We start from the raw sequence: 18,696 nt of genomic DNA, 5'->3' as shown, positions 1-18,696 counted from the left end.
AATCTTCAACAAAAGTAAAGCATTATATTATACAATGTAATTCTGAACACATTTCTTTTTCAAGTTGCTGTATTTAGAGATAAGCTGACTTTACACACTAATGGTTTTATATGTTATCACCAAAAACTTGGCCTAGGAAGTAAGAGGGAGAATAGAAATCAAGAAGTTCTTGAACATAAACCTTTTCTCTTTGATGCCAAAACTGCCTTTATGGACCTAAGTGCCAAAATGGAAGGTTTTGTTCTCATGTGTTTTGGGCATTATTTAAGACTCTCCTAGCAAATCTTGCAGTGGAGGGAATGTTTACTATCTACTTATAAAACTGCAGGATGATTTCAGTTTGCATTGTGCGAATGACAGTCTAGCTGCCTTATTTATTGGTGACAAAACCTATAGCCAGTTACCATCATCAGTCACAATAGGCTGGAAGAATGGTGCTAAGGCAACCAAGGCTCAAAAGGACTTTGCTCTATTTCTTATCACAGCCTTGTCTGGAAATCATGTGCTGGTAGCATACAGTAAGTGCTCCCAAATATCTGAATAACTGATCACAACAATCAGAATTAGAGAGCTGTGTGGGTTTTAATGGAAGGAGGAAGGGTCAAGTGTTCTTCACTACCAGGAATCTAAGACAAACAGTAATTACTGTTGGATGTCCGGGTGCTCTGCAATGAATTACAAGCAGCTTCAGTTCTATATATGAAGAACAGTGACGGGCAAGAGAGTTTTGTGTGAATATGCTTCAAATCGGTGTAACCACAATGATTAAATCAGTTAAAAAGTTCAATTCGAAAACTATTTGAAACTCAAGATTTTCTACCACTTGAGCCCCAAATTACTAGATTAAAACGAAAAAAAAAACATAGTGAAATTCATACTTTCCAGCAACTGCCAACTCTATACAAATCATGTGAAAAGAACTCCTGAAACAGAATGAAATCTGAATTTTCACAATTAGGAAACAATACAACTGTCTTTTAAAAGTTTTAGTTAAACAAAAGAGTATGTATACATATGCATGTTTACAAAAAGGTCTTTATAAACATAGGAAAAAGTCAAAGGATTGCTTTGCTTATTACAGGTTATCCCTAGGGAATGTCCCTTCCTTATATAATTAAAGTTGAGGAAAAAAAGATAGCTTTTAACAGCAGTAATGTTACTAAAAATTAGGTGTAAAAAGTTATTTTCAAAACTACTACTCTCTAAGCATATTTGCTAAACACAAACATGCAAACGACCTTGCCCTAATTTATTTTCTCCATTTTGCAAAATACTGTTCTCCCAACAGTTATATGCTTTTAAAAAAATAAATACTTCTCATCATATAATGTCAGGTAATAAATATGATTATCTCTTTTCTATCTGCTTTTCATTTGCATTTCTTTTTATAGTTGGTACCCAGCTTTAAAATTTCAAGAGTTTATAAGTTCAAAAATCTACTTGTTTCAATAATTAGAACTAAATTTAGCCACAAGAAATAATTTTCAAATTAAAATTTTGTAATATAATTTGCTAGAGCTTGAAGGAAATAAAAAAATTATGTAAGCCAACCTCTTCTTTTCACAGATGAGAAAGAGACCCAGGGGACCAGCCTTAGGTCCTCACAAAGTGATGAGAACCCTCATTACGTCCTACCGATGACATGCTTTATCCCACATCACATAATATTGAAAGTTGCATTTTCCATTATTCTTGTTAATAATTTCAAAATAAGGAAAATATACTGCTCCCAAGATGATGCATAATCTATACAAACTGCCTTTGTTAAATTAATGGTAACTAGTAAGGGAACCGTGAGTCTCTACCTCATCCTCATCTGTACAGTCAAGGTTTAAGCAGTGAGTCTTCACAGTTACTTGCAGTTATATTATAGACAGTCAATTTTTACTGAGTGCTTTTCTGGGTTAAGAACCGCACTTCATTATCCTGTCTAATCACCCCCACTCACCCCATTTTCAAGATGAGAAATTTGAGGTTCAGAGAAGTTAAGTGACTTCTTTGGAGTCCAGCGATTGTGACTAAGAGGATCTGACTCCTCGGGTAACGCACCCTCATCACTACCCTGTGCTGCCCCTGAAACGTAATCGTGCAGTTCCAAAACCACATTCATGACCAGCGTGGATGGAATTCATTTGCCTGAGTACATTTCCCAATCTGTGAGCCTCTGAAACTACGGGGAGCTATTGGAAATGCAAGAGCCACACAGCTCCCAGACTGTGATCTCAGACTCAGACTGTCTTGCACCAGCTTTGATGTAACTCCCCCTTTGGGCCTCCTGACCGACTTCCTAGGGCACTGTAGTTACTTACCAAACTACAAAGGCTTTTTATTTTGTCCCAAGCATGGCGATCTAAGGATTGCCCAGTGGCAGCAATAAGGAGGCAGAGAGCTCTGCACGGTTCTCTGGCCAGAGCCAGGAATCTTGTCGCAGGCTTGGCTGCTGAGCCTTGTCTGCACCCTGCTCCCACGCAGACAGGGCTACCTGAACGATACTCACAGTTCTCCATATCAGCGCACAGGCCTACCATGGACTTCCGGGCCTGTGTGTGTTCTCCACACAACCCCACCCGCAGGCCACAGTCTCCCTCCAAGTCCCTTTCACTTGTTTAACTCCTCGGCATTCTTCACGACTTGGTGGACCTCCCATTTCCCAGAAAACCCTCCCTGTACCCTCCTCATTCCCAGCTGACTGAGGTCAGCACCACCCTTGTCACCAGGCAGTCTGCTACCTTGTTAAACTCCTTCATGGGCTTCCCCACTGCTGGGTCCCCAGCGCCTTGGTGCCTGGCTCACAGCAGTCACCCCACGAGTGTTCATGAAGGCATGACCCCGCCCGTGTCCGGGGCGATGACAGCACTGACCATGGGCATTCATCCTGGGGTGTTTACTACTCTGCCCTTTCGTTTTTCTAGAAAGAGCACCCACAGACCAGACAAAAAGATTTGGAATGACCCTACATCTGATGTGCTTGTTTTCCTATAACCTATCAGCTCCCCGGCACCTTGCCCATGGAGGCTGGGCAGCTGATATAAACCTTGTGATGGATGTGCCTAGGCCACAATCAAGCTCCGTGCTTGAAGCATTTGAGCATATTTGTTCTCTGACTTGAGAGGGTCTTGGATTATTCTGGATGACAGCAATACAGTCGTCCCCTAGTAGCCACGGAACACTGGTTCCAGGACCCCCTGCGGATACCAAAATCCACAGATGCTCAAGCCCTTATACTATAAAACTGTTTAGTACAGTCGGCTCTCGGTACCTGCGAGTTCTGCAACCTCAGATATGGAGGGCTGACTGTACACTGCTTGGCACCAAAATATTTTCCTGAGACTGTACCTCTGAAATTTTAACACAAATTAACAGAAAAATCTGATTCACTTTACAACAATGTATAATTTAAAAAAAACTTTTCGTAAACACTTGTTCAGTCAGACATGACGATGTATGCAATGCCAGAGGAAACACTAAAAAGTTTTAAAAGTGGCAAATCTAACTCAGATACCAAGGAACTTTAAATCAAAGAGTTCAGCAAAATTCACAATACAGTACTGACTTCTGTAAATAGACACATTTATATTTAGTAGGATACCAATAATTCTTTATTGCAGAGGGAATAAAAACATATTAAAAAGTATCTCACAGCAGAGACAAAATGAGTGTTCCAGACAGAAGAAACAACATTTAGCACATTGAGAGAAAAGAAGAGTTAGCCGGGGAAACAAAAATGTGAACATAGCACTGAATGACTGGAGCAGGGTGTTCTGGAAGGGGGAGCTGAGAGGGGAGCAGAGCCAATTACCAGAGCTTCTGAACTACATTAAGGAGTCTGGACTTTATTCTCAGGACGAAGAAAAGTTGCTTTTTTTTTTTTTTTCCTCTGAATTCATTTATCTAAAGATAGAACACAGCCATTCGAAAGTGTGGAACACAATATCAACACAGAATAAAGCTGGGGAATTAAATTGAATTGTTACATTTCCTTTACATGAATAAGTATCTTAAGAGAAACAACTGTAGATTTTAAGATTTATTAAGACACTAATGACACAAGTAACTAACAGTATCTAAGTTGAGTGATACTGCTTGATTTTCAGGTTGAAAGATTATAATAAACTATATATTTCAATTAGATGGCAGCAAATACAAAAGCATCTTTTGAACTGTATAGTATACTGTAAGCAGGAGTTCATTCTACAGCATTTCATCATTCTCCTGGCCTCAGTTTGTGTGTAGAAGGCATGCTGAACAGCAGCAATTCAAATCACATAAATTATCCACCACTCACAAGGTGCAAAATCTATTATGCATATATTTGAATAGAAATTATTTTTGAATGCCAGAAAAAGTGCCAATTATTTTTGACAGACTTGGGATTTCCCAGCTTTACCACTGATTAGCTATCTGAACTGTTCAAGCCTGTGTTTCAGTTTCCTCATTTTTAAAATGAGAAGACTAGATTAGATTTTTGTCTACTGAAGTGTCAAGATCAGACTTGCATCATAGAAGCCTCACTCTAACTGCAGTGTAGAGAAACGACTGAGGAGAACATGTCCAAAAGCCAGAGGCTGGTTAGGAAGAAGGTTTGCAAGAACTGGGACGAGGTGACAGAGGCCTGACCCTGGGTTAGCAGCTGCGCGGGTGGATTCCAGGGCTAGCAGACAGCTGGCAACAACGGAACTGGACACTGGCCGGAAGCTGAGGGTGAGAAAGCCAGTGGAGTAAGAGCCCGGCGATGAGGGAGACGGTGACAGGCATTACCAACGGCACCCCAAAGGACCAGGAGGTCCGAAGGGGAAGACAGACAGGCTGCGGAAGACAGGGATTCAATTCGGACACTGCGCTGGCTGCAGTGCCTGGCAGAGCTGTACCTCCTGGGGAAGCTATCCCAGAGGCTCTGTCAGTGAAGCCACGATATTTTAGGCACCAAAATATTAATAAGAACGATTCAGCAAAGATACACAGCTAATAGTCTTCTGATAGATCTTCTTCTCTCTAGTCAATGACATTCTTTTAGAATCTTTGTACAAAACTTGAAATGTGGTTATATAGGAATTTAGGCCCTTGGTGCAAGAATAAGATCTTAAACTAAAGAAATGTATTTGGGAACTTCAAAATATTTGAAAATTTAGTATATGATAAAGGGGAAACTTTTAATCAATAAGCAGTGCTGGGACACCCAGCCAATCATTTGGAGAAAATAAAGTTAGGGCCCTGTGTCACCCCTTAAACTTCATACAGATCAGAGATTTTTTTTTAAAAAAACCTAGAAAAATAGTATTAGAAAAGACTGGTGAATTTTTAAAATCTTGCAGTAGGGAATAATAATAGCTATTACCTATACAGTGTTTGCCATGCACCAAGCACTGTTTTAAGAACTACAGAAACACTTTGTCCTCACAACAACTCTGAAGTAGTATCTTCATTTTATAGTTGAGGAAACTTAAGTGCAAAGAAGTTAAGTAACTTCCCAGGTACACTACTTGATAGTGGTGAAACTCTGACTAGAACTCAGGCATCTGTACTCTGAACCACTACACAGCCTACCCTCTCTAGAAGGCAAGGAAGGGAGGGAGGGAGGGAGGAAGGAAGGGAGGGAGGAAGGAAGGAAGGGAGGGAGGGGGGGAGGGAGGGAGGGGGGGAGGGGGGAGGGAGGAGGGGGGGGGAGGGAGGAGAGGAGGGGGAGGGAGGAGAGGAGGGGGAGGGAGGAGAGGAGGGGGAGGGAGGAGAGGAGGGGGAGGGAGGAAAGGAGGGGGGAGGGAGGAAGGAAGGAAGGGATTGAAATTTGAAGGAATATTTAAAGCTTCTTTATGGAAAAATGCTATAATTGAAATTCGTAACACAAAAGTAGAAGAAAACAATTCCAATAAATGTCAGAGCTAATAATTCTAATATACAAAGGATGCTTAAAAATCAATAAGAAAAAACAAACCATTCTCTCCCATGTGTGAAAGGAAATACACAAAAGAAGTAGGAAATTGTTAATAAACACAAGTTGTACTATGATGCTAAAAAGCTAAGAAATGCAAATTAAAATAAAAAAAATCTTTCATCCACCACATTGGCAAAAATGAAAGACTAATAACATCCAACGCTGGCAAGAATGTGGGGCAATGCGCACTCTCACCATGAGAAAAATGTAAACTGGCACAGTGTTTTACAGGGCAATTTGGCTATATGATAAAATTTTTAAATATACATGTCCTTTGACTCAGCAATTTCACTTCTGAATATTTATTTTACAAAACCAAATGCACAAACATATGAAAATGTAGGCACAATGGTAGTCACTACAGCTTGATATAACAACAAAACAATATAAATGTCTAAAATTAGGAAACTGGTTAATGAGACAGCCAAATGATAGAATGCTATGCAGTCATGGAAAATGACAGCTCTACGTTCATCATTAAGATAACGAACGAAATACTATTAAGAAAAAAGCAAACTGTATAGCGGTCTACATAGTACTGTTCTTTTGTTAAAAGATAAATAAATTAAAAAAATAAATTTTTCTGCTGCTTTCAAAAGGACTGTCTAATCATTTTATTAATGAAGTTTAATTCTATAAATTCTGAATCCCAGAGAAATCATAAGGACCTTGTATAACAGTGTGGAGGTGCCAGTGTACCAGAATAATTGAAATATATTTTCAAAATTCAAAATAAATTTATATTAAGACACTAAACCTTCTCCAGGAATATTAATATCTACATTAGTATGTCACATCTTTTTTAAAATCTAAGGTTCAGTGAAAATAATTTGATTTATTACCCAAGAAGAATTTAAGAATACCAATAAAATCCAGACAATAAATAACAGGTAGAGCCAATTAATTATTTTGAAAGAGAAAAAAAGAATTGTGAAATGTCTTTTTCAAAACACTAAGCATCTTAAGAGCACGTGAACATCAAGAATCCTTTCACAAGTAGCCATCTTATTAAACCAAAGTCCTTGCAGTAATTAAATAACTTGGTCAACATTGCAAAGCTGGCGCTTACTGCCTGACTTCTCAAAGTCTAGCTAGGAGAAAGGGCAGTACATACTGGTGGTGGTGATTAACTATCAAGCATTTTTTAAAAATTGCAGGATATAAAATGACTCAGGCCAACAAATAAAGCAAAACGATTTTCCCACAAAACCAATCCACAAGACATTTGTAATGAGCAGCATCCAATTTTATGTAATTCCAAACAGCACTGTATTTACTCAGCATCATCAAGGCTACAGGACCACCCCTTACAGATAATTTAGATGTTTACCACTCAGGATCAAAATACTCTCTACAACTATAAACACAACAACCTTGCAATAATGAGCCACAGTAATCATCATTACAAAAAACAAAACCAATCATATAACCTTGATCGCTCTCATTTTACAAATAAGGAAGCTGATGCCCAAAAAGTAATGTTGCAAAGTGCTGTGATTTAATAAATTTAAAATCTTAGAGGCAATCCAGGTATGTGGAACCTAACGTTCGAACACCAGGTGGCCCCAACTGCAATGTTTTAATGTCCTCTTATCTCTCCCTTTCTCCTCCCTTCTCTCTCCTCCTCACCTGTCAGGTCTTTGCTTATATGCTGCCTTCAGGGAACCTGTCTCTTGCTCACACGACTCGCCTTCTAATTGGCTGCTTTTAATTGCTGCATGTTAGGGACACCAAATGGACAAGACTGCAAGAATAATAACTTAAATAAATGTCAGCGAATTCTGAGTGAATGCCCTTGGAACTCTTCTAAGTGTAAAATCAAAGAACTTCAAAGCGCAGATTTTGTTACAGGCCCTTTGGCAGGTCCGAGCCTTTTTTACTTACTTCTTAGTGCTAAACCATGTTCTAGATAAGGGAGGCTGCCAGGTTTAGTTACCACCGGTAAATGGTTTTCTGTTACATGGGTTCTTGGCTCCTGAAATCTCATATAGTACTTGTCTAGCAAACCTCCTCTTTAATGCAAATGTGAACTACTTATCCCAAGTTGAATTCTTATCAATAACAAATTAAATTTTGGATGAAGCAGGGTTATTGTGACAAAAATCCCAAAAGTGGTATCCTAAGTTTAGATAACACTGAGAACTCGGAAAAAGGAATCATTATATTAACGCATAACACCTTCAGGTGTATATTTATTCATATATATGCACACACACATGAGTCCACACACATACTCTCTCTCTACTCCCTGGTAAGAGCAGGAGAACTAAATACACATAGCAAACACTTCTTCCTACGGCATATAATCATGCAATATAGCTATTTCCTCTGTACCACGCTAAGCTGTCCTACTCCACCTGAGGCACTTGGTGTGTTTAATAGTCCAGATACGGCCTAATGAATCTATCACAAACCGACAAGGCTTTTGCCATTTAACCCCGTCTTAGCTAGGTCCCAGACTACATCTGACAAAGGGGAAGAACAGATAATCCACTAGGTTGAACTTGCCATGTCATTATTACCCTCATCCATTTATTCAAGAAATATTTATCGACGGTCTACTCTGTGCCAGGTTGCTACCCAGCCAAAGGCTCTGCCCACTCAGCTTTTACAGTCTTCCAGGGAAGGCAGCCATTCACCAAATGACATAACAAATATAAAATCACAACGTTGACAGTAGGGACACTGAGCTACAAAGCCAGTCTGGGAGATCAGGGAAGGAAGGCTTCCCTGAGGAAGCATCAGTGAGCTACGATCTGAACACTCAGGAGCTGACTCGGGACTGGGGAAAGTGCTCCTGGCAGAGGGCGTGTGCGGTGCGTGCAAAGGCCCTACGGCAGGAGGTGGTGTGCTGAGTCTGAGGAAGTGAAGGCCATCCTGCAGAGAACAAGGGCGCGCGTGATCAGAGACGGGCCTGGAGAGGCAGGCAGGGGCTAAGCCAGGCAGGGACTCCGTGGGGCATGTTAAGGATTCTGTGGTCTTTATCCAAATGGAAAGCATTTGAAAGTTTTAAAATTCAATTTAATTTACTTTTCTAGAGGAAAATTGTTATAATAAGATTTACATTGTAAAATGATCACTCTGGCCACATAATATGGAGAACCAACTGGAAGGGAGAAAGGAGGAGAGAGTGAGCAAGTTTTAGAAGGCTACTTACTATTACATTAGTCCAAATGAGAGATCACGGAAGCTTGGACTAGGGATGTGATAACAGATGAAATCACCTGAAGACTAGGAGTTGTCAAGGATAACTCCTAGGTTCTGGTTCTGCCATTTCATGAGCAGGGAATGTATTACTAGGGCAAGGTACAGGGAAAATCCTAAATTTGGTTTTAGATATCTGAGTATGAACGTGTCATGTAGACAGGTGTGGCATTTAGGAGAGATCATGGCTAGGAAAATAAACTCTGCAATCATTCATGAATGGCCAAAAATTGATCTAAATGCATTAATGAGCCTGCGGTGGGGGTGGAAGAGTGCAAATGACAGAAGGCCTGGGCCTGAGTATGTTCTAATATTAATGTTCAAAAAGATGAGGAGGAGCCATTCAGGAAGGGTTGCCACAGGGCTAAGAAGAAAATCAGGAGGGCTTACCTATCAGCCCAAATAACTAGACACTCAAATACCAGAAACTCAATTTTCTCAATATTTGACAGTTTATACATGGCTCCAATTATTTTATAACTACACTTAGTTATTAAACTAATTATTGTTTGGTTTACATTCTATAAAATTGGTCATTATTATTAACTACTGCTTGCTAAATACCAACTACTGCTACAAAATACCAAGCAATGCACAAAAACTCATAAGAAATAGTTCCTGCCTTCAAAACTTGCCTCAAGCTAGATTATGATTAAAATCACATCACAGTAAGTCATGAGTTAGTGTATCTTCTTATACACTTATTTAAAAATAACCACTTCGGGAAAATGAATTCATCCTAACACTCATGTGCATCCAATATTCATGGGTGCCAGACATTAGCCTAGGTGCTGAGCAATGACAAAGAATAAGACAGAGTTCCTTGTCTGTTAGCAGTTCATATTTAGTATTCAGAATGCTGTAAGACCAGTTTGAAGATTATTTGATGCTACATCAGTCGAATGGCTATTTAGCAATGAAGAAAGGTAATAATCACATCTTATCTGTCAAGAGTACAACCTCCACCCACCGTCCAGTATCCACCCTCTCCTTACTCCACATATACTCATCACCGTCATGCTTACATGTGATAAACTTAGTAAACACACTAACTACAGCACTGTGTGAGCGCCAGGCACTTCCTCCAGTCTTCAAGAAGTCTGACTGTCTCATTAATAATTCCCAGGTGACAGACTGTACTTACAGAAATACACGCTTGGTGGGTCTTAAGAACTTGAACAGTTCTTGGCACTCTACAACATCTCAATCTATTAAACCAAAACTAACCAGACTAGTATTTCAAAGGATTCAATCACTAACAGTACAGAGCTCCTCTCCATACCAAACATACCTAAACCAACCATGACATGTCACAGAGTAAATGAAGACAAGGATATCTTCTTGATTATCTTACATCCTAGAGCATATTTTACATTTCCCAATGTTGTTTTCTTAACTAGCAGAGTCGCCATTACTAATAATAAAGTCTGAATTTTAAAGCCAGCAAGGTAGATACTCGGTTTCTTGCTCCTATACCCCCATTTTAATTTTCTCTTTCAAGAAAGAAAAAAAAATCATGTCTGAACTTGCAGTTCCATACATATACCTCTTAAGAGTAGGCAGAAATAGTTTGAAACTAATCTGTATCTAAATTCCTTTTGCCATTACTGTGGAAATGGAAAAGCTACAGCATATATCTATCCTAAGAAAAGGGAAAGAGACCAAAGGGAAAGAGCAAAAACTAGCAGACCTAATGTACAAGCAGAAAGCAGAACAAAGCTACCACCCTTAACTACAAACCTAGAAGATCAATTAATTCCTCAGAAAGTCAGTGAGGTGCTACTGTATTCACTGCAGGAATACAGTGTGGAATGTCGTGGGTGAGATTCATAGCACTACTCTTTAATCTGGATGCCCCTCTCTATTCCTATCTCTCTTACCAACGCTTAACATGGTAGCGTGAAACATGTTCATACTACAATCTGCCAACAGAAACACAGGCTGTGCACTGATGATATTTTTCTCTACTACCCAGAACATCACCTTGCAGAGGTTCATAAATGTTGGATGCATGAAATCTAAAACAAGTACAAAGGGATAGGGTCTAGCTATACTGGAACAGTTTCTCTCCATGTGTGATGATTAAAAATAAATATGTGGGGCTTCCCTGGTGGCGCAGTGGTTGAGAATCTGCCTGCCAATGCAGGGGACACGGGTTCGAGCCCTGGTCTGGGAAGATCCCACATGCCACGGAGCAACTGGGCCCGTGAGCCACAATTACTGAGCCTGCGCGTCTGGAGCCTGTGCTCCGCAACAAGAGAGGCCGCGATGGTGAGAGGCCCGCGCACCGCGATGAAGAGTGGTCCCCACTTGCCGCAACTAGAGAAAGCCCTCGCACAGAAACGAAGACTCAACACAATCATAAATAAATAAATAAATAAATAAAAGAACGTGAATTTCTAAAAAAAAAAATTTATTTATAAAAAAAAAAAAAAAAAAAAAAAAAATATGTGATATTATTTCAGCTTCTTTATTTCCTTCCACTTACGATGTAAACAGCACAAATCAAGAAACCTAAAAAACACTCAACACTAATCAATTATTCTCCCTAACATGATAAGGTGATCTAAGCACAGCTTACTTGTATTACATGGATGAGGCCAGGTTACAGAAAGCTATGCATTATATACACATCAGGAGACAAATGTATTGGCAATGGCACTGGGTAGAAACCTATCAATCGCTTATTGACTCTTGAAGAACAACTTTCTCCTTCAAAATCATTAGTTAATCTGATTATTAACTTTAAAAAGAAAATGGAGACAGCAGAGAGTGGTGAAAAGAAATGGACTGTGGAGTGGGACTAACTTGGGTTTGAATCCTAGCCTGTCTTCTAGTTGTGTGATAATGGGGCTTTGGCATTGCACATGAGTTTCCACCTCTTGAAAACAGAAATTACAATGCACTGCAAGGCTGCAGCGATGATGAAATGAGATAATATATATAACTTGCCTGACACACAGAAGGCAAGAAAAGTGACTATATAAAAGGTATCTAAACATATCTCTATGCTCAATGAACGTGTTTAGCCACAGCAAAAAACCTCTTATATTCTTGCAATAAGAACACCTGACTCGGGCTTCCCTGGTGGCTCAGTGGTTGAGAGTCTGCCTGCCAATGCAGGGGACACGGGTTCGAGCCCTGGTCTGGGAAGATCCCATATGCCGCGGAGCAGCTGGGCCCGTGAGCCACAGCTACTGAGCCTGCGCGTCTGGAGCCTGTGCTCCGCAACAAGAGAGGCCGCGATAGTGAGAGGCCCGCGCACAGCGATGAAGAGTGGCCCCCGCTTGCCGCAACTAGAGAAAGCCCTAGCACAGAAACGAAGACCCAACATAGCAATCAATCAATCAATAAATAAATCTTTAAAAATAAAAAAAGAACCCCCGACTCATCTCACTGCTTTGCAATGAGCATTTGTAAATGAACATTTAATTCTCTTCCTGATTATTTCTTTCGCGTTTAAAAATGTTCTTAATTTATTTCTTAAAAACAACTTGGGTTGATTCCTAATACTGCACATTTCCTCACATTAATCTTTTACCCGTTTACATTTTAAAGTAGCTCTAATTTTTGACTTAGGATATAAAAAGAGGCCAAGACTGAGGAAAACAACCAAGTCTAAGGAATATACTTGGTATATCTGATATAGCAAGGCATTTCAAGGTTAGAAGTGCAATATACTGCAGCTCTTAAGTAGCCTCTGGAGACTATTACTTTTCCATGCCACGTTCTTCTATTGCCTTCTTCATACAGAAATAACTCTCAACCCAAGAAAATTGGGTACAAAATGCAAAAGTTGTGCCTTCTAACTCAGAGCACTTCTGAATGCCCTACATTTTTCCTCAGGGGAATCCACTCCCCATTAACTGCCTTGCCACCCCATCATTTCTTCTTCTGGAATGCTCACAGCAACTGTCAAGGGCTGATCAGCAGACAGCCAAGGCAAGCTGTAGGTGGTTCTTCTGTTCTTGTTGAAAGCAAAGAACACTCCTTTCATTCCATATTTTGGAATCTTTATGTCAATAAGTCAGCGACCATTTCTAAAACATGCAACATATGCTTGAGGTGCTATAGGAGATGTGAAAGAATATAAATGAACAGAGCTACTTCCTGTTTTTTGTATCTAACAAAATGGAGTTATTATAGTGTATTGGGGATAATATATTAAGGAATGTTGGTTAACCAGTCACCCTTGCCAAAATCAGATATGAAAAGACAACAAAAGCTGGCAACAATTCTAGTTCTGATATTTCTTTTTCAGAATTATATTTAATAAGGTTAGTCTTTGAAGAATGCATTAATTTTCTTACCTAATTTAAAACAGAACTTGGAGACAATTCATAACTACAAAACTTACAAATTCATGTAAGACTAACTTATGTAACTACCTCTATTGTTTTATAAAATCACCAACTTAATTTTTTTTTAAACTTATTTTTGGGTAATAATGTTCCTATACCTCCTCTAGTAAAAATTCACTAGATTATATTTATAGTCTAGCAGCTTCTAAAAGGAACTGAAAGCTGAGGGCTCTATGAGGATATAAAAGCAGCCTATGAAATAGCTTTAGTTTTAAACAAAAACTAACATTAACAAGTACAGCATATCTTGTTCTTTCATGGGGCCAGCAAATTGATAGTTGGGTTTTTTTAAGTTACAAAAATAGAATGGAGTAATTATATCTACCAAACTCACAATAGCCTGTTCAATGGAGAGTAACACTGTAATTTCTCTTCAAAGACAGTAGATAGGAAGAAAAAGCCCCTAATTCTGTAATATAAGGAAAAATCCCAAACCCTTGGGCGCCACTTACAGGCAAAAAACTTCCACTGATTTCAGTTACTAACCTGAAAAAGAGAGATGGACTTAAAATCTTCTGTTTTAATATGTGTATTCTTTATATAATTTATACTACAAAAGTATATTTTTTACAATTTAAATTTCTACATCCAAAGATCAAAAACTGGAGGAAATTATGAAATTAAAAAACTCACAGAATTCTCTTTAAAAGAATACAGTAAGTCTTTAAACAGAAAGGGTCTCCAGACCTATAGTACCACTGAAACAAAAATATTTCAAAATCTCAATGTTAGATTTTCCTCCTGAAAGTATGAATATAACTACTGTCAAAAAAGTAAAGTTCAATTGAGATTTTACTAACTGCTTACAAAGTGTTTATACCAATAGAATCAAATGAATTTCAACCCCATTAACAAGGAAATTGTAAAAAAAAAAAAAATCACTATTTCAAAAGGAAAGGGACTCAACATTTTACTATAAATGAAATGCTTAGGTATAAGATTTGGGATAAACAAACAGCATTCTGGCTAGTGAAATTCATTTTAAAAAATGATTATGCTGATTAGCCCATTATTTCATATACTGTGCAATTATTATCCACCCCTTAAACAAAGAGGGGGGGGAAACCTAGGTTACAAAATGCAAAAATTAAGCATGGATTACTCAGCCCCTGAATTCTATCTGCTTACACCTTCGTCCTCTTATTTTGTGTGGAGACAACACTAAACAACATCTATATGTTAATTTTACAGTAGTTCCTCTTCTGCTATATTCAGTAGCTCGTTAAGATGACTAGAATGCTGACACTTGCTAAACTATTTACTGCATCCAAAAATTCGGTCTCATGAGAACAGACAAAATTAATCTCTCAAATTTAGGGTTTAATATTTTTATCTGGAGCTCACTTGTAGTAACAATTGCCTACAACGAATTATTCTAGTCAAGTTTTAATCCAATCTGCCCAGGACCAGTAGTGTAGGGGAACATAACCCTGTAAGACTAAGTTACATGGACAAGAGCACACAGAAAGCTACCACAGTCACAAATCTTTCCTCTCAATATTGCCATGGCACAGTGCTGACCATATTTTTAGTTGTTTTTTTTGGGGGGGGGGGATTTGAGGCGGGGAGAGGGAAAGGGGCAACTTCCAAGGAATCAACGAACTGTGGTTTTAAACAAACAACCAAGTTCCCCCCAAAATCACTTTAGATAATTAACCAAAGCCAATGAGTCCTACTGTCAAATTCGTTTCACAAGGGAAACAAACCTAAGGCAGTCTTTAGAATAAAGGTCAGGAAACCCTATAGGGAAACGGGTGACTATCACAAAAACATTTCCAGCAACTCAAAATACCTCTCAAGCCTGTGCTTTGCATACACTAGTCAGATTCTTTTAAAAACAAGGATGATGGCTGTCACACTCAAAAGAATTTCCTTAAACATAAAAATTTCCAGTTGCCAAAAAGCGTCAGGCCAGGAACGGTTGGTCTGAGTTACCTTACACACACCGTAGCGCACAAGCAATACGGTTCTATAGGAGCCGGAGCCACAGCACTGCGTCCCCTGGAAGCCGGCAGTCGGCGGCGGCCCGCGCAGCTGCACGGAGCAGGAAGTACCGCACCCGCGCCGCGGTCCCCAACCACGCCGGAGAGGCTGCGGGGAGCAGTCACCACCGCTTTGAAACTGAATGGCTGACACATCCGGTCCTGGCTCTTACACCACTCCGCCAAATGCAAACCTCAAAGGCCAAATTCAAACTCCAAACAGAAGAAGTCACTCAAGTCCTAGTGGTGCAGTCTTCATTCCCAAGGACACTGGGGGACGCAATCAGAAAACCCCACGTCCTAAAAGACCGCAAGCCCCCGTGCATTTGCAGCCGGTCAGCCCACACCGCTTTGACAGGCGTTACGGAGCCGTCCACCCGGAGCCCCCTGCGGCCGCGCTCCGGGCGCGCCGCCTTCGTCCCGGCCCGGCCCCCGGTACCTGCCGAGAGACTCTGCCTGTCACAGCCGCGGGGACCCTACCGCTTTCTCCGCCGCGCTCCGGCCCCCCCACCCCGGCCTCGGGCAGGGCTCCCCACCTACCCCGCCCACCTACACCGCCCGCCCGCAGGCTCGGGCCTCACCCCGGCGCCCCCGGCGACTCTCGTCCGGGGTCGCCGCCGCTGCACTGCTGCCCGCCTCCCAGCCCGGCCCGGAGGGCAACGCCAGAGTCCCGCTCCGGGGCTCCTGGGAGAGCTCCGATTCCGGGAGCCCCCAAAAGCCAGCCCGGGCCCCCACACCTTATCTCAACCGGTCCCCGCAGCGCGGCTCGCACGCCTGTCACATGTCTGCAAACAATAACAAACTCTCCCGCATGTCCCCGCCCCGGGCCCCCGTCCCGTCCCGTACCCCAGGCCAGGTCCGGGGCGCCGCCCGACGCCGGAAGGGTCAAAGGGGGTGCCCGAGGGCTCCCAGGGAGCGGCGTGCAGCCTCGCTGCGCGGAGCCCCGGGACGCCCTGCGCGGTGCCCGGGGTTCATTCATTGCCCTCGCCCGCCCGCCCCCCAAGTCCCCGCCGCGCCCCCGGCCGCGCTGCTCACCCGGCTGGGGCCGCCGCAAGAGGCGGCTCGGCGGCGAGCGTCCGCTTCTCCCCGGGCTCGGCCCCCGCGGGGCTCGGGGCGCCGCTGTCCGGTGCGGCCGCCGGTTCTGCAGGGTGGACGCCGCTGCGGCTCGCGGCTCCGTGGGGCGGCGGTACAGCCACAGGCTGGAAACCGCTCCCGCCAGCGGCCGCGTCCGCGGGCTCCGGCGACGGGGAAGTGGAGGAGGACGGCGGCGAGGCGGTGAGGAAAAGCGGCGGCTCGGGCAGCTGGTCCAGCTCCACACTCCGCACTTTGCGCAGCTGCCGCCGCCGCCAGTCCGCCCGCTCGCGGCCCCCACTGCCCGCCTCCCGCAGCAGCCCCGCGGCTGCCGCGGGCGTGCTGCTCGCCTTGAGGGCCCCTCCGCCGCCGCCCGCTTCGGGGCTCGCCGCCCCGGCGCCCGGGAATCCCGAGGACGAGGCGCGATTCCCCGCCGCCGCCGCCATTTTCTCTCGCGGGCTACATTCGCTCGGCCCCTGCGAGGGAGGGAGAGGGCGGGGAGAGTGCAGGGGGCGGGCGGACGGGCGGGCACTGCGCCTCTAGCGTAAGGCCGCCTGCGCCAACTGCGTGAGCGCGGCCCTCTGGGCTCCCGGCAGGGACTGACGCGCGGGCGCGCGGGGTTCGGTAGAGGAAGGACAGCTGGCCGCAGGTTGGTGGAGAGCCGGTTGTGCGCTCCGTCCCGCGCGCCGGCCGGCAAGGTGGGCTCCGAGGTGGCCGCCGCGGGGGGCGCGCTGCGGTTTGCGCGCCTCACCCGCCGCGCCGCCAGGTAGTCCCGTCCCGGTCTACACCGGCGAGAGGAGGAGCTTCGGCGGAGGAGCGCCGCTTCCTCTCCGCCGCAATCTCGACCCGGCTCGGCCGGGGCTCGCCTCACGGGAGCTGCAGTTCGAACTTCGATGTATGGGGTGTTGAAGGGGACGCAGGCGAGAGGGTCTGCAGTCTGTCATTCGCATTGCCCGTTGCAGTGGGCATCAGGGAACCCGGGCGCGGACCAACCCACCCTCCGACCCCGCCTCCACGCCGCACGGGGCGCGCAGGTGGCGCCCAGGGCTGTCGCCTGCTGCAAAGCGAAAGAAAACCAACGTTCAGGGGCCGTGGTGCCGCGCACCAAAAAAATCAAGTTTTATAAAAGCTTTCCTCATCTTTTGCCCACCCCCCCCACCCCCAAAAATCATGCTACAAATAAAAGTTTCCTGGAATATCTTGTTCAAAACCTGAAGTCACCGATTTGGGACACTCTTCTCACCCTCTATCCCGCCCCCGGCTAGAGGGAGACAGGAGCGGGCGGCGGGGTCCGGGGTATCTCTATAGGTTTCTATTTTTTCCTCCGCTGTGTTTGGGGAAGGCAGCGATATACAGGACCACAGAGAGCACGTTTGGGGAAGGAACCAGGAAGTGCTTGATATTGTCATCCTCGGCCAGGTTCTGGCCCTCCCCGAATCCTATGCCTCTAGCTGCACGTCCCTCTTCCCAGCAGGGTCGGGCCACCGTCCGGTTTCCCTCCGCCCCCGCCCCTGCAGTGCCCGAGCTGCTTAACGCGGAGTTCCGAACCCTTCCAGTCCCGGGGGACGTCTGGCGATAAGGTGCTTTGGAATGGAAAAAGCACCATTTACATGTTAATGATTTTCGACCTTTCTTCAGGCTTCCGTGTCGCGTTTTATTTCTCCCCTCCCTTCTCTTCCTCCAGCCGGTTTGTCTGTGATGAGAAATCTCCCACAACCAGGGAGCAGAGTCCCTAGATTTATTTTGTGAAACAGGAATTAAGGCGGGGGCTGGGCGGGGGCGGGGAGACAGAGGGCTCCTCAGGAACAGAAAGGAGAGCGCTATCCTGTCAGTATTCAGTATTTCGACAGGAGTCTAAACTGTCTACAAAATAATTACTTTGATTTTTTTTGGAAATAGATAAAATGAAAACCTCCTTCCTGGCTATAAATGGTAACTGAGGAGGATGGTGATATCCGAGGGATTTTTAAAGCGGGTTCAGATTTCATATTAGCTCAGTGTTTTGAGTACTGCAACATCTGCCATAAGATAGTTTTAGATAATTACATCCAACGGTACAAATTTTGAAACTTTAGATAAATCTGTTAAAAGTTTAAGTCTACATTTAGGCTGTAATTATACACTCTGTTAACGGTAGCCAAGTGTATCA

At 43.5% G+C, this 18,696-nt stretch overlaps 1 protein-coding gene across 4 annotated transcripts in view; it reads right to left on the bottom strand.

Annotated features, from left to right (window-relative positions):
- Positions 1-17,716, bottom strand: part of MAP3K1 (mitogen-activated protein kinase kinase kinase 1) — a 78,386-nt gene extending 60,670 nt beyond the window's left edge. For 2 of the 4 annotated variants that reach the window (XM_036846218.1, XM_036846219.1), the window contains exon 1: positions 16,512-17,714. In XM_036846218.1, the coding sequence (XP_036702113.1) occupies positions 16,512-16,993 (482 nt within the window). In that variant the 5' untranslated portion in view covers positions 16,994-17,714. Of the gene's footprint in view, positions 1-16,511 lie in introns of all 4 variants that reach the window. The other 2 variants (XM_036846223.1, XM_036846222.1) reach the window with 2 other exon arrangements.
- Positions 17,717-18,696: the final 980 nt, after the last annotated feature.

Source organism: Balaenoptera musculus, chromosome 3 (assembly GCF_009873245.2).
Source record: "Balaenoptera musculus isolate JJ_BM4_2016_0621 chromosome 3, mBalMus1.pri.v3, whole genome shotgun sequence".
Lineage (NCBI taxonomy): Eukaryota > Metazoa > Chordata > Mammalia > Artiodactyla > Balaenopteridae > Balaenoptera > Balaenoptera musculus.
Note: the sequence above shows the minus strand (reverse complement) of the source record. Positions and strands in the feature narration are given on the sequence as shown.